Source organism: Athene noctua, chromosome 10 (assembly GCF_965140245.1).
Source record: "Athene noctua chromosome 10, bAthNoc1.hap1.1, whole genome shotgun sequence".
Taxonomy (NCBI): Eukaryota; Metazoa; Chordata; class Aves; order Strigiformes; family Strigidae; genus Athene; species Athene noctua.
The window spans coordinates 19,764,923-19,779,821 of record NC_134046.1 but is presented as its reverse complement, the minus strand read 5'-3'; the positions used below and the strand labels follow the sequence as shown (position 1 = coordinate 19,779,821).

The following is a 14,899-nucleotide window of genomic DNA, read 5'->3' as shown; positions in this document are numbered from 1 at the left end:
TTATTAGAACCCAATGAACTGGGGTTATCCTCTCCTTATAAACTGCTGATCTTACGGGGCTGATGCAAGGTGATCTGGGATATGACATCAATGGGGAAAAGAGAATTGATTATTTTGTTTAAGGGAACTCAAGCTTTGATTCAGCCTTAAGTCATCATTACTCTCAGTTGATCATCCTATGCCAGTATATTGTCTTTCTGGCTGGGCAGCCCATGGAGGTGGACATGCAGAGATAATCTTCCTCTCCTCACACACCACAGGCCTCCACTCTTTGCAATCGCCCAGCCACAAGGTCCCACAGAATAAGAGGTGCAAGCTTACTGCTGGTCTCTTGTTTTTATTGCTCTTCAATCCCGAGCAATGTTTTGGTTTTCTCTTTTGTCTTAAATCACACTATTAAAGCAAAGTGGTGTGAGGATGGAGGCTCACTCACCACATCCAGTGCTCAGGGGGATTTCTGCTGCAGGATTCTCATTGCTGCAATCGTTATCCTGTAGTTAATCAAGATTTCACAGTCAAATATTCTAAGTGTGGTAGCAGAATCTCTACTTGTCCAAACACTGCAGTGTGAGAAAGGGTGTTAATGTGGACACTGTGGAGCAGGAAGCACCTCAGCTGGGAATGGTGCCAGCGTTTATGAAGCCTTTGCCTGAGCTTATGAAGCAGGGACCACCCTGCTTCCTCTTATTTACTAATTGTTTACTCTTATTTATTCTTTTTGGACATGAGCTTCTGCCAGTACCTGGGCAATTACTAGAGGACTGCAGCGCAAGCTAGGGTTTCATTGCTTTTAAAGGAAGACAAATTAAAGAAGAGCTCATACTTTCTTGGCCCTGCAAAGTGAGCCAGCCAGACTCTCATCTGCCCTGTGGGGAACAAGGGTGTGGGACTGAGTCCTTCTCAGATATCTTCTGAGCTGGAAATGCAGGTGCTGGAGGCCTGAGCACTTCAGGCAGTTTGTATAGGGCTGCAGCAGAGCTGCCAGGGGGTAGCTGCAAGCTGTCCTATTCCGACAATGTACCAGGCTCCTGCAGTGAAGCAGCAGGCTCCAAGTCTCCTTACCTGCTCAGGTGAGCCTGGGGACTGAACCCCACTCTCTCTGAGAAGCAACCCTATCTCCAGTGTAACACAGATGTGGTAGGAACTGGAAAACTTAATTTTGCCCTTAGCCGTTTCAACTTAGGTGATGAGGAGAAGGGAGTACTAACCTCTGCAGCCTCCTCATGAACAGCTCTGTAGCTGGCCTAGAGGCTGCCAGGTGTGGCTGTGGATGTGCTGCTCTTCCCTGGATAATAATGCTGCAGGCAGATCTGATACCTTTGATCCTCCAACCAGCCATGACGGTGTGGGTGAGAAGTGTACCCTTTGAGGTCTTCCTCCCCTGCAGAAATGGCAACTTTGATGAGAGTGAATAGATCTTCTCCATGGGTAACTTAATATGCCAGAGGCAAGGGACAGTGCAGAATAACGGATATTGCCACTGTAAAAGCACAAGGTGCTGCCCGAAGAGCTGGGCTACTCCCATCAGGGAGCCAACAGACAAGGAAAAAACTCCCAGAAGAATGGAAGACTTTGCATGCAGAAAGCAAACAGGGATGGGGCTATGAAATGCTGAAGAGTTTCTTTGCACATGGACTCTCTTCGCATGCATGCGCATAGCTTCTCCTGGGGGGTGTTAGAGGAACGGACTGGTGAGAGGATGAACTCTTGCAGCCGGGAGGAAGAGTGGGGATGTTGGAAGAGGATCTTGCCCTAGAGACCCTGCGAAATGCTTCAGTCCAGCCTCTGCTTCCTGCTGTTGGGCATGGCAAAGAGCAGAAGTAGAGGTGGGTGTTCAGCATCACTGCAGGGTTTGGCTTCCACTGCCAAAAACGGTCCCCGTTTATCTGGGAACACATAGGGTGATGTCCCTGTCTCTCAGATAAGAAGAGGAGAAACCACTGTGGAGAGGGACCGAAGGCAGGTATGGTCCTCGTCTAGGCTCATCTTCAAGCAGCCCTTTCACTAAAACACCCTGCTGGCTACCTGGAATTAACATTAAGCAGGTGAGCAACGCACAAGTGGACAACTCAGCCTTGACGTGAGAAAGGAAGAAAAGGACACAGCTGGGGTGGTCCCTGTCACACCCCTCGGGGCTGGAGGGTGGTATGCCTCTTGCCGTGCCAGGAACAGGGCAGACACCCAGGTATCGGGGCTGGCAGCTGCTGCTCAGTGTCTCCTCAGTGCCAGCCTGGAAAAAGCAGAGTAAATAGACTCGCCTCGCTCCCAGGAAAACACCCCTTCGCCTACAGGCCGCCACAGCCGCGGGCCTCTGGTCTGGGCCGAGGGGGCGCAATGGCGGCACCCACCGGGAACTACGACTCCCAGCGTCCTTCGCGGCGCGGCTCCCCGCGGGCGCATGCGCACAGGCCTCACACGCGCGAACTCCGTTTCCCGGCAGGCCGAGCGCGGGGCCATTGCCGCCTCGCCCCCCTCCTTTGCCGCCGCTCACGACACCGCCTCGCGCGCCGTGACGCGGCCCCCAGCGTGGTGACGCGCAAAGTGTGTGCCCGCCATAGCAATCGCGGCCGCCGCGGGGTGTGCGGGGCCGAGCGCAGGGGCCGGGGGCAGCGGCGGCGACCCAGCGGGGCATCGGGCAGGTACGGGGCGCCGCGCGGGGCGGGCTGCGCCGCGCCGCCACCGCGCTTCCCCTGGGCCGGGCCGGGCCGGGCCGGTTGGCGGCCTCGGCGCCGGGCAGGGGGAGGGGGTCGCCTCGGGCTGTGAGGGACCCGCCGGTTGGGGGCGGGTTGGCCTGCGCGCCCCGCCCCCGCGCTAGGGGGCGCCCTCCGAAGCGCGAGTGGGGCGAGGGGCGGCGGGGCCCGGCGGGGCGCTGCGCCTCGTTCCCCCCGCGGCCTGTCAGCCTCCCGGCAGGGGGGCGGGCCTGCGCCGCGCCGGCCCCGCCCGCCCCGGTCCTCCGGCGGCCGGCCCGCCCCCTCCGGCGGGGCTCTTCCTCCTGCGCCGGGGCCTGCGGAGGCGCCGCTTCGCCGGGCCTGCTCGGGAAGGGGGCGGGGTGGCTCTCTGGCGGGTTCCCCCACCCCCCCTTTGCTAACCGTTAAACCTTCGCTTGAACGGGCAGCGCCGGTGGCTCCTCCGGTTGTGTCCCGGCGAGCAGCCTGTTCCTGCAAGGCGCGCGGCGGCGTGGTCCTGCCGTGTTAGACCCTGCGAGAGCTGTCATCAGCCACACGCTTCCCGTGCTCGAGGAGTAGCGGCGCTTCTCCGGGGAGCTGGGCTCCTCTCGTTGTTCTTTCTAGCCGCGTAAAGAGGAATTGATGTTGAAATGGAGCGTTGTGGGGGTTTTTTACCTTCCTTAGTAGACAGCAGAAGTTTGTTCCTGTTTTTTATGCTTGTCCTGGCAGATCAGCGCATAAATCCAGGTTTGTTTTCTAAAAGCAGAAATTCCAGGAAACTAAATAACTTTGTGGTTTTCCCTGACCTTAAAAATATTTTAACTGTCAAAAATGATGAATTTTTAAACAAATATTTAAAGCAACATTAGGAATATGTTCCGTAGTGACAGCCCAATTGGCGTTCTGTTAGGGGTTAAAGTGAAACAAACGAGGACAAAAGTTGAATAAACGAGGACTTCCCTCAGAGCTTCACTTATGTATGACACCAAAGCACGATTTTATTCTCTGTAGACTGTGAAGGTTTTGTAAGTTTGTGGCATGCTTGCTTTCACAAGTGAACTTCAGTGTTGACAGTTCATTATGCTTCAGCATTTAACTTTGGCATGGTGATTTCAGACTCAACAGGTTTAGGCAAATAGTTGTCTGGTATCTCATCCATTTGAAGAACCATTATGATGAGAGGGAGATATTTTTCAAAAAAATTAAGGAATTTTTTGTGTTAAAACATAAATATGGAAAAACATACAGATCTACTGCTCAGCTTGCTATGTGTCCAACTAGATTTCAACTCGGAGTTCTTAGTTTTCCTTTATGGTGCTACATTATTACATTAGACTTCTCATCAACATTGTGTCCTCAGCCATGCTTAGAATCATGTTTAGCAACAATATGAAACTTGATTATTTGAGCTATGTCAAAGTACAGTTAGAATTGGAGTTGGACCTATACATGTGGATGTATCAATCCTCTCATAATTTTTGTCCACATAGGAATTTCAATGTGCAGTCTTCCTATGAAGTTGATTAAATTATTTTTTTTCCCTAAGGTATGATTTTTGTTATGTGGCTCTTCCATTTTCCATTAAAATTGCTAAAGTATGGATTTTGTGCTTGTTTCCCAAGTGACCAAATTGTTGGGTTTTGGATTTTTGCAGATAGGTTTATTTTCACCAAAGAGGTTTCATACTTTAAAATGTGTTATCTGTATTGAAGTGAGTGTGTTCAGAACCTCATAACCCTTTTCGTAAACACAACACAAAATCAATAAGTGAATGACCTGTAGTAGAGTTGCAGTCAGTGTGACGCTCAAATACGTCGAGGAACAAAAGGGTGAAGCTGAACTACTTGAATGGTACTGCGTTCTTATCAAGGTTTGCAGTTGGAGGTTAGTGGGACTTGTATTTCTTTGTTCAGAGGTGTCTGACCAAGGTGACTCAAGCACTAAGGTGTCTGAGATTTCAGAAACACGTGAGTACTTCCAGGTCTCTGTGTCTGAATACTTTGGGTTTCCCTTTTCTGTCAAACTTTTACATCTTGAGTTTAGAAGAGTCAAATGCTTACAAAACCTTTGCTGTGATATTGGAATACTAAGTAGTATTTAATATTAAAGCAATACTGTGTGCTGAAACACACGTGGATTTTTGGTGGAGTTTTCACAGTGATAGTTAAGGTTGTAAATATTTGTCTTTCAGAGTCAAGTCATTTAAGTGCTTTATGTTTTGTTAATATCAGTTTTATTGATTCTAAGTGTGATATTTTGACAACGGTGTTTGGGAAAAAAAAAAATATCCATTCCTTAGCTTATTAGATATTCTAATTGAAATCTGTGGTAGACCATGACTTTCAAAACTTATTAAAAAATTAAAAATGCCTGTCGATTTAAATCCACAATGAGATACCCACTCCCTGTTCTGCTAGTTCCTGGAAGAGTGATTTAAGATTGAATTTGTTAGCCAGCTTGGCCAAGGGAAACAGTGAAAGTCATAGTTGCTCTTGCAGGCCTCCCTCTCCAACAGGCTGGGTATATTTCTGGCAGTTACAGTTTAGTTCATACTGTTTATGATCTTGTCCTTTCTGCAGAATTCTTCACTTTGATTTAAGATTGAATTCTTGGAAAAAGTGAGCGCAGTAGGAATTGCTTTGGTTCTATTATTTAAAAAGTCATTCACCTGCCATAATATTCCATCTGTATGTATTTTACTGCTAACATGCATTAATATGAGAACTGTGGAAGTAGATGCTTCTGAGTAGTTCTTGTTGCGTTTCTTTGCAGTGCTGTCTAGAATAGCCAAATTTATTTGAATAGGTTGGGAGGGATAAACCTGTGGCATACATGAGATCCTTTGGTGAGGCATTTTCATTCATTGCTGTGTACCTATAGAAAGGGTGGTGCTTTTATGTTTTAAATTTTTTACGGGAAGATAGTTGTGTCAGCACCAGTTATTTAGACCCATCATGTACTTTAAGTGAGGCAATACTCCAGGTTTTAGGGACAACTGGGATTTTTTATTTTCACTTGGTTGTCGTATAGCACTGGGTGTCCCAGAGGGCTATGTGAGCAGTTCCTCTGGTCTTCCTAACTGTTTTGAACTGTTGCAGGTGTTGCTAGACCTTTCTTATTTTCTAGCTGGAATAACGAAGGAGTGTTAGGGGAAGCAAACTATTCTTCAGATTGCAGGAGAGCCTTTACAGGCTCTTTTTTTCTGTATCCCTTGGGTATAGAATGAAGGGGGAGATGTCTGAAATGGTTGAATGCAGATGCCGTTACTGTGCTTGCATTCTGAGGCTCGGAGTAGATTTGTCTGAATGTTTATCTGTGATATTTAAAAGCTCAGAAGTGCTGCTGGCAAGTGTTGTTCACTTAATGAAGAAGGGAATGGATCTTTATGTGCTTGGAGTAGTTTTCCTTTTCAAAGGTGTTTCAGGGGGTGTGTGTACAATCTCATTATGTTTTGTTGCCTGCATTTAGGTAGCGTTTTTTTCCAAAGCGATTTGTACATTTGCATCAAGTTTGCAGGTCTAGTTCTGTGATGAATGAATAATGAATGCTCTAGATAAAATCATAATTACTTGTCATTTAGAAAACATCATCTTTATGCTTAAGTAGGTTTTTTGTTAGCATATGCTCACTTCATATAGTACTTATCAAAATGATGTTCTTCACACTGGGTGTCATAGGTTTATTTTTCTGTAGTCTTTGGGTCATAATTTTTGTGTGGATTCTGCCAGTTCCATCATAGCCAGGTGATCTTCACTTCTTGTCTCCCGCTTAAGTAACCAGTCACAGTACATTATCTCCTGTTTCATAGTTGCTTTTGAACTTAGAGCTGTAGGATTGTTCATCCATTCCCTGAGTGAGAAAAGGCTTTAAGCCAATTAGAGGTATCCAACACTCATTTAAACATGGTGATGTTTTTCAGAATGAATTTGTGCTATAAATGCTTATGTAATCTGTGCTGACCTATGACTCCCTTTATAGTCTGTCATTTGACTGATTCTTGAGTAAGTATTTCAGGAGCTGATGTGTATGTTGTTGTCTTAAGCAATGTTAAGTACAGGTATGCTTTGGGTGGCCCTTCTCTGGGTCAGTTATGACAAATGGATGTTTAATCTCATGGCAGATGGATATTGGCCATGTTATGGCTAATGACATGCTGGAAATTTTTATGATTTTTGGGCATGAAGGAATTTCTTTTGCTTTGAGTCCTACACGCATATCCAATACAAGGTTAATTTACAAATTGGGATTGCTTTCCTCCAGAAGTTACAACTCTTCACAGCAATCAGTCTGTCAGATTGGAAACTAAGGGCATGGCAGTGTTTTGGACGGATTTTTTTCTAGTTTAGTCTGTTAATATTTCCAGTAGATTTTTATCAGACTGACAAGAATTGACACTCGAAAATTTAGAAGCTTAAGCAGAATCTGGAGTGATCGTTCCCTTCATTAAATCACTCAGTACTGCAGGGGGATCTCGCTTTTGAGGATGGGAAGATAAATCTGTTAGCTGCTGTCTTGCAAGTAAAGGCTGATAAACTTGAATTAATTGCTCCAGTGCTCCCTCCTGTGATCATTCTTCCTTCTTACTAGAGCCACTGACTTCTTGGAAACCTTGAACAAGTAGTGATGTGCGACCTGCTCTGTTTCCCAAGTACCGCTCTTCTGGTGCTCTTTCCACTGCCTGCAGCTGCTCAGTGCTGCTGCCTTCTGCCTCCTTGGCAGTGTGAAGCTAATACGATTCTTGGCACTTTCACTGCTGTCTGGAAGGTGTTAAACTGGAATAATGATACTGATCATAATCTTCTGCCCTAGCTTTGTTGTTTCCTGAGTAAATCCCTGAGCAACAGCATAGGACTAACTCTTGTATGCTCATGGAACTCGGGTAGGGTTTTGAAAAGCTACAGTACTGAACACGCTTGCGGTTAGGTGTGCATACTTCCCATCATGGTCAGGGCAGTCATACACCAGTTAAGACTTGTGTTCCAAGTGTGCGCATGTTCGTTATTCTTCAGGCAAAAGACCAAAAAGAAACTTTTAACTTGGAAAGTGAGGTTCAGCAGTATTCTCACTTTTCTCTTTTCCTCTTTCTCCCTCCTTGTTGCTGAGTATTTATTTGCCTCTTCCAAATGATTTGTAATCCTTGATTTAGATTATTTCGATTGATATAGCAAAACTGTGTGGGATTTCTTGCTCATTTTTCTGACACCCCCCCCCCTTTTTTTTTTTTTTTTGTTACCTCTGCCTTAGGCTAAGCCATGACTTCAGGATCTGGGCATGTGGACTCCAAGGCTGAGCTCACTGCTTTGCTTGAGCAATGGGAGAAAGAACATGGCAGCGGGCAAGACATGGTCCCTATTCTCACCAGGTAAGATCGATTAAGTAAATTCCTAAATCTGAACATCTGAAGTACCTTGACAGCAGCTTTTACCAAGCTTTTGCTTGAGATTTTTACATACCTGATTACCTGTTGGTAATTAATTTTCTTGGTCTGGAAGTTGAACTATAAGTGTGATATTTAAATACAGTTCTTGGTAAGAAGTTTATATTGCAAAGATCTTATACAGACTGTCTCTAAAACATGAATTTAATTATCTGAAATAATAGAAGTCAGGGAAATAATTAAATAGTTGAAATAACTTTGGTATCTTCACCTGAAGCTTGTAAAACCTTGATCAAGATCAAAAGCTATGAGAATGTTGTTCCATCAGAGTGGTGGTGTGGAGTTTGTGACTGTAGTAACATTAGTCACATTAAATGAAAGGATAAGAGCAACTCTTTGGATGAATCAAAGGGATTATATTGAGAAGATTTTATTGACAATCACAGGGAATATTTAAAGCAAAATTTAAAAACTTGATAATTTTTTTTTTAAACTGGATTTTGATTGACTGACGTTGTATCATATGTGTAAGGAAAGTATTCCCTGGACCAATAAATTACTTCTAGGAGATGTGTAGGTACTAGTAACACCATTAATTATAAGACTTATGTTACAAGAGAAACATTTGAATTATCAATTGCATTTGTGGTTTCCCAAGCCAGGCCTCTCTCAGGTAAACTGATACTACTTCTGCTTTAACAAGAAATTCACAGGAATTCCACCCAATTCCTCCTTGTGCCTCTGCTGGCACACCTGTAGCCTGCCTAGCACATGCAGTAGGACTCAACTGCACTTGTACGTTAAGAGCGGTCCAGGCTTCTGCACTGCACTGCTCTATGTTGCTTGCTTAGACCAGTCGCGCAGAGATTCTGAGCTCGCACTGGATGGAAGTAACAGGAATCTGGTGGAGCTTCTTGGCACAGAGCTGTGCCAATGCCTCACCTAGTGGGTACAGCTTTTTTGCTGTTCTTACTACGTTTTAAAAATAGCAGCACAGAAGAGGGAGATGAGCAGCAGAAAGCTGAGCCTAAACACTTGACAATGAGTAGGTCTCTTGAAAGAGATGTGTTTTGGTGTATCTTTGTATGTTGTGTGATTTGTGTCTTAAAGGAAACATATGTGCTATTTTATGGCTTTTTCTTGAAGGCATAAACAGTAGAAATTTACTATATTCTAAGAAATCTGAAGACATTTGAATTAAACACATACTTTCTTGTGTTTATAGCAGTCTGGCACTTCTTGCTCCCCCTCAGCTCCTTGAGTTCCCTTCATTACTTACGCCCAGACAAGTTTGATAACTCTCCTTTGATTCTCCAAAAGTCAGAGTGGTTATGGATGGTAAAAGCTTGGGTATTTTGGCTTTAGTGGAGATAATACAGGTATATTTAAGGTAGATATCAAGGGAATTCACTGGCTCTGGCAAAAGTTAGATTTACAGTGTTCCAGGTGTCAATGAAAGCCATACGTTGGTTTGGAGTAGAGAGTTTTTAGATACAGCACAGGTTTAAAAAAAATTGCTGGAGGAGATGCTAGGAACCCTCGCCAGCCGGAGCTTGTGTTAGCTGGTGTCCTGAGGCAGAGTAATGCCTTTGCAGGTTGTTTTAGCCTTAAGGCAGAGGAAGCTGTGGTCATGCTTGCTGGTGAGTGACGTTTTTCTACTTCCTTCCGCCTTCTGAGCTGAAAGTGGAAGAAAAGTTTCCTGTGTGCATGGGGGTCCGTTAAATGTGATGCCGAGGCAGCGTATGTGAGAGTGCGGTAGCGAGTGTTTCAACAGTAATAGGACAAGATCAGCAATGGTGTGGCTTATGGGCCACAGCTGAATCATCACTTCCAAATAAGCTAGTTTTCTGGATTTACGAACTCTGGAGTGTCTGAAGGTATTGAATTGAAGAAATTGCTTGGAAAGTGTGTCAACAACAACAGATATTTAATATATATGGTTTCCAGAAATACTGTAAATTGAAAAGATCCTGCAAGAGCATTAGTTCATAGTCTGGATGCAAGTGATGTTCAGTCATTCTGGCCAATCCTGGAAGTCAGGTCCTTCACTGCATCCCAAGAGCCTCTTTTGTAAAGGGAGTAATTCAGCAGCTTAACACCATACTTCAGTCTCCACAAACCGAGCATGTTATGGTGCAGGATCCTAGAGCATCTTATGCTGTTGTAAAGGCTTATTGGTCGTTAATCCCAGGTGATGGCATAGAGCAATATTAGGGTGGCTTTATATTATGCCATCTAGATCACTGGGGGTCTTGTAGAATTGACATACTTTTATGTATACCACTGCTCCTTCTTTTCCCACCCCCAAGGTGAGCTCAGTTTGTGGCAAGTGAAGGTGATGTCTGACTAACTTTCCACAGATGATTGCAAAGACAGTTGTAAAGAGAAAAAAAAATGAGAAGTGAGGGGTAAGAACCCCTCCCCCCATGTAAAACCTGGATCTTGTCTGCAGACTCTGAAGTGGCTAGAGACCCAATATAATGCCAAGTGAACGAAGGAAATCCTGAAACCTGAATAGAAGTTCAGTGTTTTTGTGAATCGGTTTTTGTTAAAGCCCTGTGTACCACATGCCTGTGTTACGAGGCAGGAATGAGCTTTGTTAGTTATTTGACTCTCCTGTGGTTTCAACTGAGAACTGACAAAGCTGTTGATCTAGATAGATTCATCCAAGTCACTTCACAACCACCTTTGTATGTATTAATTAAAAGAAGGGTATTGTAAGCAAGCTTGATTTTTTTTTTTTTTTTCTTGTTGAAAGTCAGTTTTAAAGAGGCAGTGCTTTTTTTATTTTGGTCAAACATTTGTGACTAATTGTCTCAAAAACCCCCGTAATCGGTGATTCACATGCCTGTTTCATCTAGGCTGTGATAATGTTGTTGCCCTGAAACAACTCAGCAGCTTCAGTGGGCATGCTGTTTGGCTACCTACCTAAACAAGGTGGACTGATGAGAATGTTATGCTCATTTTCTGTGCTGCTTGTCTGTCCTTTCTGGCACATGATCAAAATGCTGATTATCACCTAAAAAGACATGACAAATCTAGGGTGCAGCTTCTCAACTCCCCATTTGTCCCAGTTGTCTGTCAGCAGGCACCCCTCAAGCTATTAGTTCTCAGGGAAAAAAAAGAGGAGCTGGCAGTGGAGTATTTAAGGAACTTGTTTGTGCCAGAAATTCATGAGAACTCAAGCTGTGCCACCTGTTAGCAAGGGACACAATTTGCATCTCTTCACATTCAGGCTTACTAAAAGTAAATATTAGAACCCCACAGGATAAACAGTTTGCTGAAAGATAATTGTCAGATCAGAGACAAGCAGGAAAGTTCTCTGTTCATTTCTGATTAGCTAATTTGCTGTTCCTGCAATCTGGGCAGGCTTCATAACATGATCCTCTGTCATGCTGGCAAGTCAGCGTAGTTCACAGAGGCAGGACTGAGTACATTTTTGCCTCTAATTGTCTCTGGGACCACAGGATATTTTCTGGAAAGTAACAGGAATGGAGTAGAAGTTAGTGGCATTCTGTAAGGGAAATCCTCTGCGAAAGACAAATATTTTTCCAGGGATTACTGCAGCCTTCCAGCAGTTTTCCCTCCCCTATAATAATCTCTGCCTAGATCGCTACCATGAAGTATTAAGACCTTATTTTAAAATGCTGTGCTGCACATAGATTCTGCACTGCACTCATGACCTCAGTAGAGAGAAGGGAATGAGGTTTTATACCAAGGAAATAAGATTTAATTTACTAATTTTTTTGAATACTGCTCTTTATTTTACCTCAAACTGCATATATTTCTGCTGTAACACTTCATGGAGAAAGACAGTGGATGATTATGGAATTATTTATTGCTTGACCATGAGATAATCTCCCTCTTGATTTTGTTTAAATAAAAATAATAATTAATTCCCTTACTACTCATTCTAAGTGAATTGGAGCGTAGGATTACTTGTGTCTGCTGAGGCTGCTTCTCAGTTTAGGAGAAGGCATAGCTTCAAAACAGCCTTCATTTTTTTTCAGATATGGAGGAGCATTTAATGTATTTTGAAGGTCTATGAATAGGGAGCTGGCTGAGTTTCTCCTTGTCTTCTCCGTTGCGCTGACACATGCTAAAAAGATAAACTTTGGAGTTAAAAGGATAAACTGAACAGAGATTACACAGCATTTTATTAAATATTAAATCCTTTTATTACACAATATTATTAAAATTTAATATGCAAAAATAACAAAAAATTGTGTAGGCAGTTTGAGCAGCTTCCTGTGCTGAATAGGCGGGATGACTAAGGCATGTGTTCAGGACTTACTCTAATGCAAAAGAAATACTATGTGAAGGTGAGAAGTACTACTCAAGTCCTTTATTTCTCTATGGTGTGTGCTGTAGAACATCACCAGGACTCTAACATGAGTCAATAAAAGATGTTGGCTCCTCCCAAGTGTCATGCTTGTGCATCACTGGGATGTTGATATCGATTCAGCGTGTTATGGAGCACAGTGTGGGCGGGGTGAGGTATTAGAGGCGAGTCTCTTTTCTCAGCCCTCTGTTGTGAACAGTCTGAAATCCTCTGGTGGCACTGCATACTGTTCAAGTGAAAGTTGATGAGTGGTTTTATAGTACTTTGACAGATAGGCTGTTAGGAGGAGCTCTGCACTAAGAGAGGACCAAGTGTGCATTCTACTCATCTGATGTTGTTCCTCCTGCAGAATGTCTGAGCTGATTGAGAAGGAGACTGAAGAGTATCGCAAAGGGGATCCAGACCCGTTTGATGACCGACACCCAGGTAAGATGTCCTGAATGGTTTTGGCAGCACCAACTCTGTCACAGTGGATACCTGGTAATTCATATTTAAGAGTAAGCAATTTTTAGCCTGAGTGTGTTCACTGCTGATCAAGGTCTGATACCACTTCTGCACTGGGTAATTGTGCTCTCTAGTGCTGATATCTGGCAGTTTTGATGCAAGATTTTGAGGCCCTGGGTAGAGTTTGGAAAGAGTGTTACACAGGTTGATTTATGACATCAGGGTGTGGTCACGTTAACAAGTTGTAGTTAATGTGAGGTAGTAGGTGTTAGGTGGACAGAGAAGACTGTCTCAGATGATCTTGAATTTACTGTTGAGTCAGTGCTGTGCTTTAGGGTAGTCACACAGTCACTGATGCCTTTTATCTTGTTATCCTTACATTATTTTTTTGAGATGACATTTCCAGGTTACTGGAGCAGTTTGACTGGCATCTACATCTTCACTGTCTACAAAGATGATGGTTCAGTACTATTGGACCTCTAAAATGCCTTGTGTTTTGACTAGTAGGCATTCAAGGGAGGTAATGCCTGCTAGAAAAAAATGTTAAATCAGTGAATAATTCACATGATTTATTTTGTAATTTTCATTCTGAGAAAGGTCCTGCTGACTAATGTACTCCACAATCAATTGAAGATAGCAGTTCAGTATTAATCTTGACATCTTGAGGTAGGTAGGTAAATCTTTTTTCCTGTCTCTCCACAGGTCGAGCAGACCCAGAGTGCATGCTTGGTCACTTACTGAGGATACTTTTCAAGAATGATGATTTCATGAATGCGGTAGGTTTGCTCTGGGAACTCTGTCTTCCAATTTCCCGACACCTTCTTATGGTTTTTGTTTACTCTGTGCTGGTTGACCTCAGTACTTGTTTAATATTTATTGCATTGGTGTTGGGTCTATCTCTTCCATAGCAGTGATTTTTAAAATGGGTTTAAGTGCAACTCATTTGCCACTGGTAAAGTGGAAAGGGGAGTTCATGAGCTGTTTGGGACTGCTGGAATATGTGTAGCAACAACTGAATTACTACTTCTCAAGGTTTATCAGTCCCTTTAATTATGCTTTTAAACTTGTATTAGAGGAGCTACATTTTCTTTAATTTCTGTAATGGAAACAATTCCAGTGCCTTGTCTCTGAATGCTTGCAAATGCTGGACTGCCTGTAGGAGCAGACAGGTATGTCAGCTCTAGAAGACTCAGGCAGAGAATTAGGAGGCAAATCTGGCTTTCTTCTTGAGTTGTTATAGTCGAATGTGAGTTAATAGCTAGAATTTTTGTTACCCTTACTTCCCAGCAAGCACCTGTATCAGTACACATTGCTATAAGGATTCTGACAGATTGCTTACATGTAGCTTTCTGTCTTAAATAGCAACAAGCAAACATAGATGCCATTAAAAATGTGCAATTTTTTATAGTTTTTTTTTTTTTTAGTTATTACCTTTTCATGTTTACACTGTTACTAAACTGCATTTTTTTTAGGCATTTGTCTTTACAAATCAGTTCAAGATAGGCATTTGGTCAGTGAACAGCAGATCAGAGGGGAATGCTGTTTCTCTGACAAGTAAGTTCAACTTTGGAGGCAGTGGAGGGAGCCAGTTAAAGGCTAGTCATCATGAGACCCAGAGCTTACGTACTGACATTTCTTATTTTATAATTTTGCTGTTGTGGGAGTTGTAAGGCTTTCACTGCACTAGTTTTGGTCAGAGTTGAATTTCAAACAAATGCTGTTCCTGGTCTTCTCTAGCTAGTGAATGCTTATGTGATGACAAGCAGAGAACCTCCATTAAACACTGCTGCCTGCCGACTTCTTCTGGATATCATGCCGGGACTGGAGACAGCTGTTGTCTTTCAGGAAAAGGTATCTGTACTAAGGCTTGGTTTTTAAGCTTGCTGTACTGTTATGTACTCAAACAGTTCTTCCCATAACTGTAAAGAGCCACATTGAAATCCTGTCTCTGAGAGACAATCTATTCAATCTTACTAATGGTTTTGGGCTTCTTTGATCTTGGTTCATTCGACTGATCAAATCTTGGGGTATTTCACAGCTTTTAAGTGTAACAGGTCTGATTCAAACAGA

At 43.4% G+C, this 14,899-nt stretch overlaps 1 protein-coding gene across 3 annotated transcripts in view; it reads left to right on the top strand.

Moving 5' to 3' along the window:
- Nucleotides 1-2,542: 2,542 nt before the first annotated feature.
- The window catches only part of DCAF1 (DDB1 and CUL4 associated factor 1), a 56,976-nt gene continuing 44,619 nt past the window's right edge, over nucleotides 2,543-14,899 (top strand). For 2 of the 3 annotated variants that reach the window (XM_074914302.1, XM_074914304.1), the window contains exons 1-5: nucleotides 2,543-2,639; nucleotides 7,911-8,028; nucleotides 12,735-12,811; nucleotides 13,532-13,605; nucleotides 14,567-14,680. In XM_074914302.1, the coding sequence (XP_074770403.1) occupies nucleotides 7,919-8,028; nucleotides 12,735-12,811; nucleotides 13,532-13,605; nucleotides 14,567-14,680 (375 nt within the window). In that variant the 5' untranslated portion in view covers nucleotides 2,543-2,639; nucleotides 7,911-7,918. The remainder of the gene's footprint in view (nucleotides 2,640-7,910; nucleotides 8,029-12,734; nucleotides 12,812-13,531; nucleotides 13,606-14,566; nucleotides 14,681-14,899) is intronic. The other variant, XM_074914303.1, reaches the window with a different exon arrangement.